The sequence below is a fragment of the Oculina patagonica genome, chromosome 14, assembly GCF_052425735.1.
Source record: "Oculina patagonica isolate OP01 chromosome 14, crgOcupat, whole genome shotgun sequence".
NCBI classification, from domain to species: Eukaryota; Metazoa; Cnidaria; class Anthozoa; order Scleractinia; family Oculinidae; genus Oculina; species Oculina patagonica.
The window spans coordinates 17,762,718-17,777,030 of NC_135771.1; the positions used below are offsets into that span (position 1 = coordinate 17,762,718).

Here is a 14,313-nt window from a genome sequence, read left to right on the forward strand (position 1 = left end):
CTTGGATTTCTCACTGAAGGTAGTCCTTTTAAGTCCAATGAGGTATATAGGGAGCCACAGGCGGGTATTAAGCAATGGTGGGTCAGTCGTGTTTGGGGGGGGGGGGGGGAGGGGTGAACAAGATCCCTTTGTTGCTTAAAAAGGGGGCAAGAGGGGAGGGGGGCAAATGAAGGTGGGGGGGGGGAGAAAAATTGTGAAATTGAGAAGGGGGGGGAATTCTCTAGGCACCTCCCCTAGATCTGCAACTGCAACTGTAAAAGAAACATAAGACGGTATATCAGTACATTCAGAGATGATGAATGTATTTATTTTTATCATTTATTTTATATCGTGGTGCAACTGCAATTGGTTAAAAATGATTTAAGGCACTTTTTTTAGCAAATTAATATCCATGTCGATGTTTAGTTAAGGGAAATGAGTTGGTCAGTTCAACACAAAACGTTGGGAATTTAAAAGTAATCAGAGTTCTGTTTTTTTGGACTTACAGCAGTTCCACTGACGAGAAAGATCGGAAAGGTTGGTACTGATTTTTTTCAGTTATTGCCCACTCTTTAGACTCTTACCCGAAATTTCGGCCAGAACAACATACACAAATAGAAAATGAACATATCAATATTTTGTTGTATTATTAAGTTCATTGTGTTCACTAAGCTATGTTTCATTTCCTTTAACACAGAGGATCTTGTTCTAGAAGAGAGTCCGAAGTGGAAGCTACTTGCAGATGTCTTGGACGAGATAGAGCGTGACGATGCCAAAAATGATAGCAAACGTACGTTACAATTTTCTTTGTACTTTTACGTTTTTTAGAATGAAAATCAGCGATATTTAAATCCAATGACGTTTCGATGACTCCATTTCATCATTAGCAAGTTCAATTGAATAATTTAGACCTAAATTCAACAACAACATCAACAAAACTTTATTTACCCTAAATATTTACAAAAAGAGAATATATATATATAGTATAAATAAATAATTAGGGGGTCTGGCTGCCTGAAATAACTGTAGAGTTAAAAAGAGCAGGCAGCCAGTGTTACAATTATGTTAATACAAATTAAGGTCAGTAAAACAAACAACACCACAGAACATTACAGTGAGCAAAACGAAAAAAAGACAATAATATTAGAATTCCCCAATTGGCAAACGTGATTTTTTATGTTTTTTATCCTCTTCACACGTGGAAATAAGGTACTTTTGCCACAACAAATTTAGAATAATTTTCCAAACTCAAAGCCATGTAACAGTGCTACAGAGATAGGCTTTATCAAAAGGAAACAAACGCTTCACGCGCCAAAAAAAACATTCAAACTTGTAGATTACTCCCACACCGATATTCAAAATTCCAACGAATACTCAGATTGCCGCGTATACTTGTAACGCTTTCATTCGAAATCATAATTAAAATTATATGTCTGACGGTATAATTACAAACAAACATGCAAAACAATTAGCCGTTGTTCTAGAAGAAAGGTTGGTTCAAGTTTGCCAAAAAAAGCAGAATTTGGTCGTTTCATGTTGTTTTGCAGAGGACGAAATGTACAAGATCTAAACGCGGATTTTTTGGCGACATTTTTGTTGCCGTTGCCGTCATGTTTTGCCAAAGCTCAATTATTTTGCAGTGAGTGTTTTCCTTTAGACTTCTCATACATAAAATGTTTGATTCTGTTTGTTCTTTTTTCCAGTCGGTCCTGGCCATGTACTGATAGCTGCTTATGATGAAAGAACTTGCTCACAGCTCAGAGATGTATGTAAATATTTTAACATCGTTAATTAATAAGCTTTGATGCTAACGGCCATGTTACACAAGGCAACTTGTAGCGCAACAAACTTTGCGATACACGTGTAAAGCCCTGGCCAAACGGTAACGCAAGTACCGCCTTTTAGAGCGCGTCATTCGCTAGCCAGAGATCTATAGATAATAATTTTCAGCCTCGAGTGACACCCCTCTGCAACTTGCCGCGTTTTTCAGCCGTCATCATTGCATTCCAAGTTGCAAAGAAAATTGCCTTCTGTAACATGCCAAACCGGAAGGAAACAAGGAGATTGAAATTCGGAACTTTCTTTGTTTTTTTACACGCGTTCTCATCCCTGAAGATACACCGAAAACTGTGGAGACGTCTTCATGCCTCAAAAAAATATTCTTGAACTTTAAATCATGTACCAAAATACAGATTTTGATTTGTCCCCTTCTCCCCCATGCGATCAGGTCAACATTAATTCTTACTTTAATGCTTAAAATTGCCCAAAATATGTCAAAAGTTAGAAGAAAGTAGTGAATTGGTCATGGTGCAGCCTGTTTCTTACTAATAACAACTGGGCGTAATGTTTATCAGTTTATTTTACCTCTTTCTTTTTATCATCTTAGTATCTTTGTGATGGTGGTGAAGCCGTGCTCAAACGTCTTTACAACAAGTTGCTGAAGAATCCAACCACAGTGGGTGAAGCTACAGAGACAGGTATATGCTTCTCCTTCTTCCAATCTTCCACTTTTGTTATCAGCCAGTACCTCAAGCATCTAGTGTTATAGGCACGCACTGCGTACAAAGAGCCATGTAGCCGTAGTCCTTCCACGCAATGCATCATCACTGGCATCATATAGGTATGCAATGCGTGGAAAGGGTCGTGTAGCTGTACCTCTGCACCATTGGGTATCTATTGTACTACATAAATACCTTATTATAGGAAATTAACGCTTGTGTTAATTAAAGTATTTGAAATTAACGCGACTTAAATTAACGCGAATCGAAGGAAAAGTTACTTCCCAATAAAGGAAATTAACGCGAAAGAGAGGGTAACATTTCAAAATGAAAGTAATTAACGCGATGTACACAAAGAAAAACACCTTTTGAGACAACAGGAAAAAGTTAATAATTTCAGCGCTACGCGTAAAGTCCGACACGATAGCAAAATGTATGGGTTAAGCGAAAGAATCTGACCGCTTCCAGCGTTCTTCACAGTTTCAGTGATACCGGTAGATTTCAACCCTGATGAAAAAATGCTTTTTCCTAGGAGTTTAGAACGTCTGGACTGTATCGAGAAATTGGGGCCAAAATAATGGAAATTAAGGTCGCGGAAATTAACGCTCCACAAAATTAACGGCGCGGAAATTAACGTTAACAAAAATTAACGCGACTTAAATTAACGCGAATTTTTGAAATTCGCGTTAATTTCATGAAGCGTTAATTTCCTATAATAAGGTAGTACTGTGCGTGATAAGGAGGGTATCAGCAAACCGATGCACTTACAGAAAAGCTATTTAAATTTAAAAATAAGAAAAGATACAATTTCGTCAGCCTGCAGAGCTGTGTTTGCATTGTATATCGTTCTGTGATGTTTAGTATTTCATGAACATTGGCCTTGTTCTCGCATGACATTAAAACTACACTAAGATTTTCACCTTCTAAATGAAGAGGTAATCGTAGCACAGAACTTCTCCCATCCTGTACATCTTCTCTTCCTATTCTTCCCCTTATTTTTTCTTTCCTTTTTAAGCACATGACAAAGTTACGTTTAGCGAGTTCTTCCATGAGCCTTTTATATAATTATTTGCCCGGAAGTTTCAGGCTAAAAAACACCTTCCAAGTATAAACCAACTATAAGGAAAGGCAAAATTTCCTTTCCTACATCATTTTTTCTGAAAAGAAAAGAAAAAAAAAACATTAATTAACAATTGGTTAATGCTTTAGCGTGCACTATCGGGATTTTGAGCACGATTATGTATACTGAATTTGATGGTGGGGCTCTGCTAGCTGTTATAATTATTTTTAGTCATCACTCAACGTTTCTACTAGCTCACAGACAATGTAAAGATTTGATTTGTCTCTTGTTATTTTTTGTAGCTACTTTCAGTGACGAAACTGTGCGTGGCGATGCTGCTGCAGCTAACGCTAAAAAAGCGGTAAGCTTAGAGTTAAAAAAATGTGAATTCGATTATTGGAAATATCAAGATTTAATATTTACCAAACTTCTTAAAACTTCATTTCAAAAGACTGGAATGGTTAGTAACATTAATTTGTACAATACTTGTTTTTGTAGACAGGCACAAGTTTTGTGTTACATTTAAGGTGGCTCCGTAGTTATTCCAGGCGCACTCGTCCATGTCAAACTTTGCGTCATAACTTTTTTGGCTTTAACGCGATGGCTATGAAACTTTAGGAAAACTTTTGCCTATCATTCAGTAATAATATGATTTAATTTGATTTCACTGGTGAAAAATATTTTCAATGTTACTGGCGTTTAACTGGACCCCACTTTTTGGACAGAATCGCGTCCAGTAAAAAAATTTGCCGATAAATTTTTGCTAAATTTCTAGAATCAGCTTATATTCACTTAATACACACCATAGCCAAGTTTCAGGAAAATCGTCGGAGCAGAAGTCCGGAAATCCTAAATCATGTAAATTCAACGCTTACATTCTATTGAAAGTTTCCATACTTGACGCTCGTCGACGAAACAAGCTACGAACCCAAGTTTTCGTGAGAAGCCTCTCCAATGCTTGCTAAATCGGAGTGCCTAGCCGATTGCTAATCGTGCGAACCGTTAGAAAGTATTCGCTAGTTCTGTAAACATTATAAAATGCATGAAAACGTTCTGCAACCTCCGAAGTTGCGTTTTGCAGCATTTTTCGAAAAGTATACCGCGGTTTTGCTTCAAACTCTTGCCACATAATTTTCAAGGTACTGCAAAATGTTTGCATCGATTTTTGTTGCTGTGCCGTGCTGTGAGCTAGAGAATTCTTCTTGGGATTGTAAGCTACTCCGCGACTAATAGTAGGCGAGTAGTTTGTTTATATAATTACGAATACGAAATGAGCTTGTGCGTCATTTATTCCAAGACTTCGCACCTATGATAAGGGGGCGTCAGTGATATGCGTGCTAACCACCTCAGGAAGGGATGGGAGATGTACTCTCCATGAGACAAATCATGAGGTGGTGTTATTAAGTGTTTTGGATTACGCTAAAATTACTTTTTGTTCTAATAAGATTACGAAAACACAAACCTCCACTGACAGCAATAAGTTGCATTAGTGCTTGCAATTTTTATAAACGGTACACATATAGTTTAAATTCTTTGATCCTCCCATCCTGACGTGGTTGACGCGCATATCACTGACGCCCCCTTTTAAAGGTGCGAATTCTTGGAACAAATGACGCACATGCTTATTTCGTATTCATAATTATATAAACAAAACTGCTCGCCTGCTTTCAGTCGCGGAGTAGCTTACATTCCCAAGAAGAATTCTCCAGCTCACAGCACGGCACAGCAACAAAAATCGATGTAAACATTTTGCAGTACATTGAAATTTATGTTGCAGGAGTTTGACGCAAAACCGCGGTATACTTTTCCCAAAATGCTGCAAAACGCAACTTTGGAGGGTGAAGAAGGTTTTCATGCATTTTATAATGTTTACAGAACTAGCGAATACTTTTTAACGGTTTGCACGATTAACAATCGGCTAGTCACTCTGATTTAGCAAGCATTTGAGAGGCCTCTCACGAAAATTTGGGGTCGTAGCTTGTTTCGTCGACGAGCGTCAAGTATGGAAACTTTCAAAAGAATATAAGAGTTGAGTTTACATGACTTTAGTATTTCCGGACTTCTGCTCCAACGATTTTCCTGAAACTTGGCTATGGTGTGTAAAAATATATCGGCAAATTTTTAAACTAGACGCGATTTTGTCCAAAAAGTGGGGTCCAGTTAAACGCCAGTAACACGGAAAATATTTTTCACCAGTAAAATCAAATTAAATCATATCATTACTGAATGATAGGCGAAAGTGTTCCCAAAGTTTCATAGCCATCACGTCAAAGCCGAAAAAGGTATAACGCAAAGTTTGACATGGACGAGTGCGCCTGGAATAACTACGGAGCCACCTTAATAGTCTCGAAAGAAGTTGTTGTTTTGTTTTAATAAACATGTAGAAGATTTTAGGACACTTAAGTATACCGTGCGGTGCTTTTGCATTAACCTCGCTCTGGTCTTGGGGCTTAGCCAAGTTTTATGATGTGTTCTTGAGCAAGACACTTTTCAATTAAATATTCCTTTCCAATTTTTGCAGGATTTACCATCATCTCGTCAACGTAAACCTAAAGCTAAGGCTGGGGAAAAGGGAAAAGCGAAAGGGAAAGCTACAGTATCAAAGAAGACTGTGAGCAAAGATGACGCAAGCGATGGGTAAGTACTCGTGTTTGTTCGTTCGTTCGTTCGTTCGTTCGTTCGTTCGTTCGTTCGTTCGTTCGTTCGTTCGTTCGTTCGTTCGTTCGTTCGTTCGTTCGTTCGTTCGTTCGTTCGTTCCTTTGTTCGTTCTTTCCTTCGTTCGTTCGTTTGTTCGTTCGGCTTCGTTCGTTCGTTCGCTCGTTCGCTCGCTCCTTTGTTCGTTCTTTCGTTCGTTCGTTCGTTCGTTCGTTCGTTCGTTCGTTCGTTCGTTCGTTCGTTCGTTCATTCCTTGTCTCGCTCGCGTACTCATTCCCTTGTGTGTTCCTTGTTCATTCTTTGGCTCCTTCGTTTGCGTATTACTTTAGTTGTTTGTTCGTTTTTGTTTTTCGCGCTTTTCCAAGGCGGATTGATTGATTGATTTTTTCTATCTTCATTAGACCCAGTACATCGACAACACAGCTTTTCAAAGGTATATTTTCACTTGTTTTCTGTAAGATTACAAAGTCAAATTGTCATTGTTACAAGTCTCTTATCCCCCAGTACACCAGCTGAGAAAGGGAACTTGTTTCTTGTGGCAACTGGTTTATAACCACTAAGCATCTTGCTATTTTCAGTGATCCACATATAACGTTGCTATCCATTTTTGATCAAAATACCTGTTGAATTTACCTTGATGTGGGGACCGCGACTGCCTAATGGTCTGTACGTTGGTTCAAGCATTGGCCAGGTCGCTATGTTGTCTTCCTGTGCACCCAGAAGTCTAAGGGCTGGCAAAACGAGGAAACATGTTTCCATAATCGTTTCCTCGTTTTGCCATGCTTTCATGCCGCGCGGAGACACTAAATGTTTCTGCCGTGTAGCAGAAGCAAATTTTGCTTCTTGAAAACAAAATAGACGCTGGAAACAATGTTTCCCGTGTGGGAAACTGGGAAACATTGGGGAAACATGCGCGCGCTACAGGGTTTTTTGGACCCGGGTTCTGGAAACTTCTTTTCTCGTTTTGCCGGGCGTTAAATGGTTATTAGCATACTGTTACCTTAGGGTAATCTGACAAAATGCTAGGCGGTAACCCTGCAATGGACTAGCATCCCATCCAGGGGGAGTAGAAATAATTCTAGTTGCTTCATGCTACGGAAACCGGGAAAGCTTAAGCGGTATTGACCACTTAAACACGAGTGCTGTCTAGTGAGTGTGCTTTAGACACTAATTTCTTGTATTTCTTTTCCCAAAAGGCTCAAGATCAAATGTCATTTTAAGGGTAAGTATTAATTTTTTTGTAGGCAAACGGATTCAAGCTCGTTTATAGAATACACGCATGTATTAAAACTGTATTTACACATTCTGCTGCAAACACAACTGATAGTTTACAAAAACTTAAGTTTGTGGGAATCCAGCTAAAGGCGGGGGCTTACACTTTCGTTTAAGTATTTTTGAGTCCCTCTAAGCTAAAAAAAACTACTCAGGAGTCTTGCAAGACTCGAAGAAACGATCTTTTAAACTTGTGTGATGTCCGTATTGGGGAAATATGATTGATTTCATGTTTTTGCAAATTTATAAACCGAGCTGAAAAAAGGTAACCGATCAACCGATCAAGATGTTTCATTTGCCATTTTATGAATAACCGTATATGACGCTGATATCTTATTTCATTTACAGCCAGGTGATGAAGCAAACAAGCAAACGGAAGAGGATTCCCCTCCAATAAAACTGTTGTCTTCACGAGTGATAATCATTCATCCTCTGACGGGATACAGGTGAATAGAGTTAAAATAGCTGGGATTTTTTCCCAAACAGCGCAAGCTCTCATTGGCTACTTCAAGGTCACATGACAACTAACAATAAAACTGTTTCCCGCCAAAAGTCTCTGAGTGGTTAAAATCTATGACGTCAGCAAGTAACAAAGCACTGTTCCCGCGAATGTTGACTGACTACCACCGTTCTTTTAGTGTCTTTGTTGAGCTATAAAACAAATCACTTAATGTCTGGACCCTTCTTGGGAAACAAAAAAATGTTTCCCTCGGGACCAGTCATACGGTCATACGATAGATGCATGCCTGCTTAACTGTGAATAGTGCTTCCTTTTCATGTAGAAGACAGACTTCAGAAACAGTCTGTATTTGTAGTATTTTATCAAATTACGGAATCACATTCATTAAGTAATGGTTTTCAAGTGAGCCGTGAGCTCTAAAACCTAATTGAAACCAAGTCTTTGCTACTAGAGCGATTTTGAACTTGAGTGTCGAAAATAATTCTCGTTTGCTTTGGTTTTGCATTTCTACACTTAGGTAGTGATTGCTTCAAAAAACTCGCGCCACTTTCTCAGCCAATCAGAAGTAACACCAAAACCAATCGTGATTCGCTCACATACGTTTTCCCGCGCTTCTTGCCGGCTACGTCTATTTGCTTCGAGTTTTCATTGGATCACTGGATTTTTTGTGTCCCTTGTGATTGGCCAGAGTGATTACCTTGGTTTTGGTTTTACGACACTCAAATGACAACTGCTCTAAAACTAATATAATTCTAGAATAAAGCCTATAAACAAGTAATTTCTTAGGGCCTGTAAGGCCAGAATTGTAAATGACACACAATCGATTTAAACAAACGCACATTCACTCAAGCACACATGACCCAGATGACCCACGGTTTCCCGCGCATTTTGTCATACTGTTTCAGTTTTCCCTTTTGTTTTCTGTTAGTGATCGCTACAGTTTACTGAGGACTCTTTGTGAAGTAGAGCCACGTTACGTTGTGTTGTATGATGCACAAATGCAGTTTATACGTCAGCTAGAGGTAAGCCTTGTTTTCAGTAGCTATTTTAAACTTTGTTATTCTCAGTTCGCATGCGCACTTCCGCCGTTTGCGAAGCTTTAAGGTCATTACCTTGAAATAGAACTGAACATAGATTTTTAACCAAACTTCACCTACTGGTTTATTACTTTAAGGGAGCTTAAATTTTGAAATAAAAAGGGGGGTCACCAGATTCGTTTAGGAGCAGGAAGACCTTGTATATTCCAAATAATTCCTTTATAATTCCTCTGCAAGTACAAAGGAATTGATCTGTTTTCATTTTACAGAAAGAATTTGATCGCTACACCCAAAATATGAGAAAAAATTGATAGGTCACCATACTCGTACAAGAAAGCGACAATTTACTTCTCTCGCGGACTAAGAAGCCGCCATTTTGTTTATGTGCGCGCGCTAATTACGCGTAAAATTTCGCGCAGAAAGGATGCGTAATGCAATACAGGGCAATGACCTTAAGTTCTCTTTCTGTAGAGAGGCGCAGTGGCATGTAATGGTTATTGCGTTGGGTCGGGTGGCAGCTCTTCCAAGTTATCATATGAATGGCTCGCTACCCTTCAAGAGAACAATCGAACAAACAACAAGAACAATGCCCCTAGCCCCCAAAAACAATAGAAACTGCTACACTTGAGGACCAGTAGAATTACAAACTACTGATTGCGCATGATTCCGAATCGAAAATTAAGAAGTCCTAAATTGAGCCCTGGCCAGGGTCTTCGTCATGTTTTCTTGGGTGAGGAACTTTACCGCCCCCAGTGTCCCTATCCACCAAGGAGTATAAATGGGCTCTGGCAAATTGTGAGGGCAACCTGCATGGCCAAACTGCTTTATGGGGGGATGGGTGGAAGAAAGGGGAGAGGGTCGGGAGGTAACCTGAGATAGACAAGCGTCCCAGCAGGGGGGTGGGGGGGGGGGGGAGAATATTTCGCCATGCTTAGAAAACAGATTTAAATAAGCCCCGATCTGGTAAGCCATAAAAGCTTATAGACAGACTTTACTTTTAGTTAGTATTTCAAGAGCTTGCAGGTAGCTTTACACAGTCATTTCGTGTTTTTTGTTTCTGAAACATGAATTAGATTTATGTTTTTGTTTTGTAGGTTTACAAGGCTTCAAGACCTGGAATTCCTCTTCGTGTGTATTTTTTAATTTACACTGGTTCCGTGGAGGAACAGGTACCAACAAGTGTGATTACGAGTGTTTATGCCCGTTTAAACGTAAGCTCGATTACCCTGCCGCTGTTCGGGAGAAAAATAGTATAGGAATGAGGTTGAACGAGGGTTATCATATGCATCAACGGGCGTTCACAGGAGTGAAATCTAAGCAGGTTCAAAGTCGATGACAGCACGAAAGAATTTGTGGTCAAACATGAGTAAGCATTTGTGAAATCTCATCGATCTGTCAAGAGAACATAGTTGGTCGGAAATGGTTTTTGAATGTCTGTAGCATGAGTGAATGAGCGTGGAAGTGTGTTTGAAATGTTTTTGTTTCTTTCCATATGTTGTATTTGTATCTTTTGTACACTGAAGTTATTTTAAGTTGTGTTGTAACTACTGTAAAAGCTATTCTTTTTGTTGTGTGGTTTGTTTCTCGCCCAAATCAGTGCATTAGTTATGTCTGTTGTTCTACTTTTTTTATTCTAATTAGTGTTTAGATTGTCCTTTATAGTTTCATGTATTTTCTGAGCTTTCTTTTGCTTTGCCTCTTTGTCTCCTTTGTTTTGGTTATGTTTTTTTCGCTTAGCGTTTTTAGTTAATTGTGTTCCTGACTTTGATTTTTTAAGCTTTCTATTGTTTGGTTATTTGTTGTGGTTTTCTTTTTGTTTCTCATGTTACCCCTTTGTTTCTGTGTTTCAGAAATATTTAACAACTCTTCGCAAAGAAAAAGAGGCATTTGAGGTGCTGATAAAAAATAAAGGAGTAAGTTTGTGTTTTTCTGAAACTACTTACAAGAACGTAATAGTTTTTCGCATAATAGTTTTCCAGGCTAGTAATGCAAAACCAAAGCAATGCGAATTACTTTAAATACTTAACCGCTCTACTACCTTCTTACAACCGTTCTGTCTTTAATTAACTTATTATTTTGGCAGACCATGGTTGTCCCGGAGGAACGTGAAGGAAAGACAGATGCATCCATGATGCTGAGTAGAGATCCATCTAAAGCAACAGATGCTGTGAGCACAAGGAAAGCAGGAGCACTTGGCGCAGAAAACAAGGCACCTAGAAAGGTCTAGAAAAAGATCTTTTCAATATGGCTGCTCGCAGGTCTTCATCAAAAATAACATAAAATTTTGAACACCCCTTTGTACTAGGCTCGGGTAGGCAATGAATAAAATTGAGACTGGTTCAAATTTGCTCATTTTAGCCCTACTTACATCGAGTGCAGTGCAAATAAAGTTTGATGCACCGTATCGCATGTTATATCATTTTGTTGCTGTTGTAGGTGATTGTCGACATGCGAGAGTTTCGCAGTGAACTTCCTTCACTGATACATCGAAGAGGAATTGATGTGGAACCTGTAACGTTAGAGGTTGGTACACATCTTAGCTTAGATTTTTAGTGCCTTTCTAAGCCATCGTCTTTTCTTTTTGGCTCTGGATTGCGTGGTCAGTCAGTCAGTCAGTCAGTCAGTCAGTCAGTCAGTCAAAATTCATTTTAACTCAGATTTTAGCAGTCCAAATTGAACCGATTGCTGGGGTCATTGCCTTGTGTTCTAGGGCAGGGCAAATATACAATGCCATTTTTTTTCATCCAAGAGTATAAATGAATACCAGTGAACTGTTCAGGCAACTTTACAGAATGCTGGGAGTAACCCTGTGATGACTAGCATACCATCCAGGGGGAGTAAAAAATACTTCTATCCGCTTCATGCTACTGAAACTAGAAGCATACACCAGTCTTTTGATAAGTCGTACAAGCTACATACAAAGCACTCTTGCCTAATCGATGAGTTAGCTATCAGACAGCTTTAATTCTATTTTGACTATCACTGAGGTTAATGCTATCGATTTTCATAGGTCGGTGATTACATTCTCACCCCAGACATGTGTATTGAACGAAAGAGCATAAGTGATTTGATTGGCTCTCTAAACAATGGAAGGCTGTGAGTATTAAGTTCGTACCTCTATCTAAATTTATCCTTATCTATAAATTAATGTTGTTAACTTTCAGCTTTTGTAAGGGAAACTGCTGATGTACTGTGGAAGTCAGAATTATTTCAATTACTTTCTTTGCAAGTGTCTATAAGTTCAGGGTTCGTACGTGTCATGGAAAACCTGGAAAGTCGTGGAATTTTAGAATTTCATTTTCCAGGCCTAAAAATCATGGAATTTAGTGTGGGTCATGGAAAGTCATAGAAAATGGTATTGATCGTAGAAAATATATTAGGCAGGTTATCTTTGTGAGGAAAAGGGTAAAAACGCACCCAGAATCAAGATAATTTTTGAAAATTCCCAAGTAAAATGGTCAAATGTAGCTCATTGAAAACTTTGAAAAGTCATGGAAAGTCATGGAATTTTAAATGCTCAAAAGAGTACGAACCCTGTAAGTTGCTTAATGAGTATTCGAAGATCTTTTTTTGCTTTAAAATGGTGTAATTTTGGAACGAGCATTTCCAAACAAGTCAGTGCGTGATGTTTCAATACCACATCATGTACACTATATAACTTGATAATCTCCGCACAAGCTTACGCGTTAGGCTGGAAACGACAAGTTTTAATGGGGTCAGTGGCCACCATTTAGAACATATGACGGCCATTTTAAAGGGACTGTGTCACGGCTGAGTTAAGTTTATTTTGGAAGTTTTGCCAAATACTCGCTATGAAACTAAATGTTTGCAAAGAAGCTACTCCTATACATCCAAATGACAAAACCATAGCTTCATTACAACCAAATGTGTCTCCCAGTCGTTATAATTTAAAGTTACAATTAAGCAAACGAGACTAACTTTGAAAACTGTTCAGCCCAACAATATTTCAAAAACCCATATTGCAATCCGTTTCAATCTTCGTCACTTTTTGCCATCCGTACCTTCTTTTGTATTTGCTGTGTTATTGAAATGTTCCTTCACTGTTTTAAGAGGTTATTTTTTATATTTCACCGAATTTGATGTTCATTTCCGATGCCTAAAATTGGCTAAAATTTGTAACCCTGTACAATACAACACAGAAAAACATCAATGATGTTGTTTTATTACTATCCTGGTATCTTAAAACCGTTGGAACTGTTTGATTGCCGTTTGTAAATATGGTTCATGTTTGTGTATATTCTTAGTTTTACATTGGTCGTTTTATTTGTATGTTTGTGTAATAGGTACAACCAGGCGGTTGCAATGACTAGATTTTACAAAAGTCCCATTCTTTTAATTGAATTTGACCCTAACAAGTCATTTTCATTGCAGGTTAGTGTCCATAAATTCAGCGTGTTATCGCTATTTAATAGAGCATGTTTTGTTTGCATGAACACGGTAATTTTCCTGCAACGCAGGGAGCAAGCTTAACGGCTGCATGCGGACTATGCAAGCGTGTAAAGGTTAAAAGGAGCATCTAATTTCGTTTAGAGTCTTTTCTGCAATTTTATGATCATAGAGTAGAACCCCTGGTAACTCGAACTCTGAAGGGAAACGAAAAACAGTTCGAATTAGCGGGGATTCGCGTTATCAGGGTCGATTGAATATTCATTTTGCCATGTTAATTAACGATAGTTAACTGATTTTTCAGCACTTCGTCAGAAAGTGTTACGCGATTATGCATTCTTGTGATAATACAGTACTGTGAATTTATGTATGACTCGTGAGATTGGGAAATGACTGTCAAATACGTGATCTGGTCGTTGCACTTTAACTTATTAAAATTAAGTTGCTGTAGTGTTAGTTTTAGTGTTTAAATCCTATTACACGACAAGAAGAGCTGATAGAATATTTCAGTGGGCATCATAGTCAGTTGCAAGAACCAGAATTCGAGTTATCGGGGTAAATTTTGGTCAAGGGAAACGAAATGTAGTTCGAATTAGCGGGGAATTTGAGTTATCCGAGTTCGAGTTAACCGAGTAAAAATGACTAAAAAGTGGGGTCAAATCCAAGGGAATTGGGACTTAGTTCGAATTAGTGGGGGTGTTCGAGTTATCCGAGCTCGAGTCACCGGGATTCTACTGTATTTCCTTTAACTGCACCAGACCTTTTTCCATTTAAAGACACATGACAACTCGGATTAATATTAATCGGATTAATATTAATCCTAATGATTATTATAATCCAGTAATAGATTATTATAATCCGGTAATAGATTATTATAATATATTACTGAGGTTTGAGCCGTGCCTTAATCCATTAGGATTAATATTAATCGGATTAATATTAATC

General features: G+C 38.5%; 1 protein-coding gene across 1 annotated transcript in view; it reads left to right on the forward strand.

Annotated features, from left to right (window-relative positions):
• The window catches only part of LOC144638614 (DNA repair endonuclease XPF-like), a 34,494-nt gene that overhangs the window by 13,584 nt on the left and 6,597 nt on the right, over positions 1-14,313 (forward strand). The window contains exons 14-29 of the mRNA XM_078497814.1: positions 488-516; positions 677-769; positions 1,683-1,744; positions 2,366-2,456; positions 3,840-3,898; positions 6,059-6,174; positions 6,594-6,625; positions 7,389-7,414; positions 7,813-7,910; positions 8,853-8,946; positions 10,056-10,130; positions 10,812-10,874; positions 11,045-11,182; positions 11,398-11,484; positions 11,972-12,057; positions 13,266-13,353. Of these exons, the coding sequence (XP_078353940.1) occupies positions 488-516; positions 677-769; positions 1,683-1,744; positions 2,366-2,456; positions 3,840-3,898; positions 6,059-6,174; positions 6,594-6,625; positions 7,389-7,414; positions 7,813-7,910; positions 8,853-8,946; positions 10,056-10,130; positions 10,812-10,874; positions 11,045-11,182; positions 11,398-11,484; positions 11,972-12,057; positions 13,266-13,353 (1,237 nt within the window). The remainder of the gene's footprint in view (positions 1-487; positions 517-676; positions 770-1,682; positions 1,745-2,365; positions 2,457-3,839; positions 3,899-6,058; positions 6,175-6,593; positions 6,626-7,388; positions 7,415-7,812; positions 7,911-8,852; positions 8,947-10,055; positions 10,131-10,811; positions 10,875-11,044; positions 11,183-11,397; positions 11,485-11,971; positions 12,058-13,265; positions 13,354-14,313) is intronic.